This window comes from Myotis davidii, unplaced genomic scaffold (genome assembly GCF_000327345.1).
Source record: "Myotis davidii unplaced genomic scaffold, ASM32734v1 scaffold1558, whole genome shotgun sequence".
NCBI lineage: Eukaryota > Metazoa > Chordata > Mammalia > Chiroptera > Vespertilionidae > Myotis > Myotis davidii.
In genome coordinates, this window is record NW_006288873.1 from 146,282 (window position 1) to 148,325 (window position 2,044).

General features: G+C 63.8%; 1 protein-coding gene across 1 annotated transcript in view; it reads left to right on the forward strand.

Annotated features, from left to right (window-relative positions):
• ARRDC2 (arrestin domain containing 2) overlaps positions 1-2,044 on the forward strand; it is a gene marked incomplete at its 5' end in the record, with an annotated part of 6,016 nt that overhangs the window by 2,409 nt on the left and 1,563 nt on the right. The window contains 5 exons of the mRNA XM_006761096.2: positions 151-217; positions 429-576; positions 1,058-1,160; positions 1,249-1,505; positions 1,673-1,835. Of these exons, the coding sequence (XP_006761159.1) occupies positions 151-217; positions 429-576; positions 1,058-1,160; positions 1,249-1,505; positions 1,673-1,835 (738 nt within the window). The remainder of the gene's footprint in view (positions 1-150; positions 218-428; positions 577-1,057; positions 1,161-1,248; positions 1,506-1,672; positions 1,836-2,044) is intronic.

Here is a 2,044-nt window from a genome sequence, read left to right on the forward strand (position 1 = left end):
ACACGCAGAGTTACAGCGAGCGCGTGGAGGTCCTGAGCCACCGTGCCACGCTTCTCGGGCCAGGTACAATAGGGACCCCGCGTGGCGCAAGTGCTCGCGCCCTGCGAACCCCTCAGCCCCTGAGCCACCCCCTCTTGCTCCTACCTGCAGATACTGGAGAGACAACCACGCTGCCTGCTGGGCGCCACGAGTTCCCATTCAGCTTCCAGCTGCCTCCGTAAGTCATCTGGGGTGCTGGATTGGGGGGGGAGTGCCCCTCCGGTTTGGGGCTCCACTGCTTCGTATCTGGGGACCTATGAGCCCCAAGACTGTCTCCGCTGGGAGGCCCTCAGGAGTGTCTCTGTGTCTCTCAAGCTTAAGTCCTTGGGAATCTGCAACCTGCTAGTCTCTGGATGGCCTCCCCCTGAAGCCCCTTCCTTCCACCCCAGGACACTGGTGACGTCATTTGAGGGCAAGCACGGCAGTGTCCGTTACTGCATCAAGGCCACCCTGCACCGGCCCTGGGTCCCGGCCCGCCGGGCAAGGAAGGTGTTTACAGTGATCGAGCCTGTGGACATCAACACCCCCACCCTGCTGGTGTGTGGCTGGCCGCCCCTGGGGAGGTGGGATGGCAGCCCAGGGGCCGGGCTGCCCGGTGGCTCCAACTGGCTCCTCACCCCCTTCACAAACTGTCACAAAGTGCGGGTCACAGCTGGGTCCTGGCTGGGAGGGAGGCAGGCAAGGGAGTGTCTGTTGAGTCAGTGCAGCCGGTGCAAATGCCAGCTGCACCGATTTGCCTTGTGGCTCAGAGCGATTGTCTCACCCTCTCTGTGAAATAGGGCACAGCCAGGGCACAAAATAATAATGGCTTGCTGAGCACTAATTGCATACTCGCTTGCTCGTTTCAATTTTAGGGTCATGGGCTGGGTCATGTTCCTAGATCCATGTCACAGATATTTCCTAGATTGTGGGAAAGAGACCAGGAAACTGGGCCCGGACCCAGGTCTTCCCTCCGCTGGGGATAGTGTGGAAGCCCCACACGGTTACCCATTTAGGTCTTTTTCCTCCACCCCGTCAGGCCCCTCAAGCAGGAGCCCGGGAGAAGCTCGCCCGATCCTGGTACAGTAACCGCGGCCTTGTCTCCCTCTCGGCCAAGATCGACCGCAAGGGCTACACACCAGGTAGCAGGCGGCAGCAGCCCGATGGGGAGGAGGGCCAGTGTCGGGGCTGCAGGTGGGGAAACTGAGGCCCTGCCGCTTCCCGTAACAGGTGAGGTGATCCCTGTGTTCGCGGAGATCGACAACAGCTCCACGCGCCCGGTGCTGCCGCGAGCAGTCGTGGTCCAGACACAGACCTTCATGGCGCGGGGCGCCCGCAAGCAGAAGCACGCGGTGGTGGCCAGTCTCTCGGGCGAGCCCGTGGGCCCCGGGCGGCGGGCGCTGTGGCAGGGCCGGGCGCTTCGGATCCCCCCGGTGGGCCCCTCCATCCTGCACTGCCGGGTGCTGCATGTGGACTACGCCCTCAAGGTGAGTGTCATAGGAGGTGGTGGGGGGCGGGGTTGCATCTGCTGTGTCTCCAGGCAGGGTCCCCCCAGGCTGGAGCTGGGACCCCTGAGTGCAGGCAGGGCCTCCTTCTGTAGACGGCAGGTGCGAGAGGCTGCCTGGGCACCCTCCATTGCGGCTCCTTCCTCCAGGTCTGCGTGGACATCCCGGGCACATCGAAGCTGCTCCTGGAGCTGCCGCTGGTCATCGGCACTGTCCCCCTGCACCCTTTTGGCAGCCGCTCGCTCAGCGTGGGCAGTCATGCCAGCTTCCTGCTGGACTGGGGGCTGGGGGCCCTGCCAGAGCAGCCTGAGGGTGAGAGCCCATCCTGGTGTCCCCCGGGGAGGGGTAGAGGTGCCAGGCCAACCTGCCCTCCCCCACGTGAATGCCCCATCTGAATAGCACACAGTGATGATCACATTGACAACCACGGTCACCCCACGAATCCCCGGTTGAGGACACACAGCCCAGCAGCCCAGAACTGGCACCAGCAGGCTCCTGGCCACTGTCCCCAATTCCAGGGC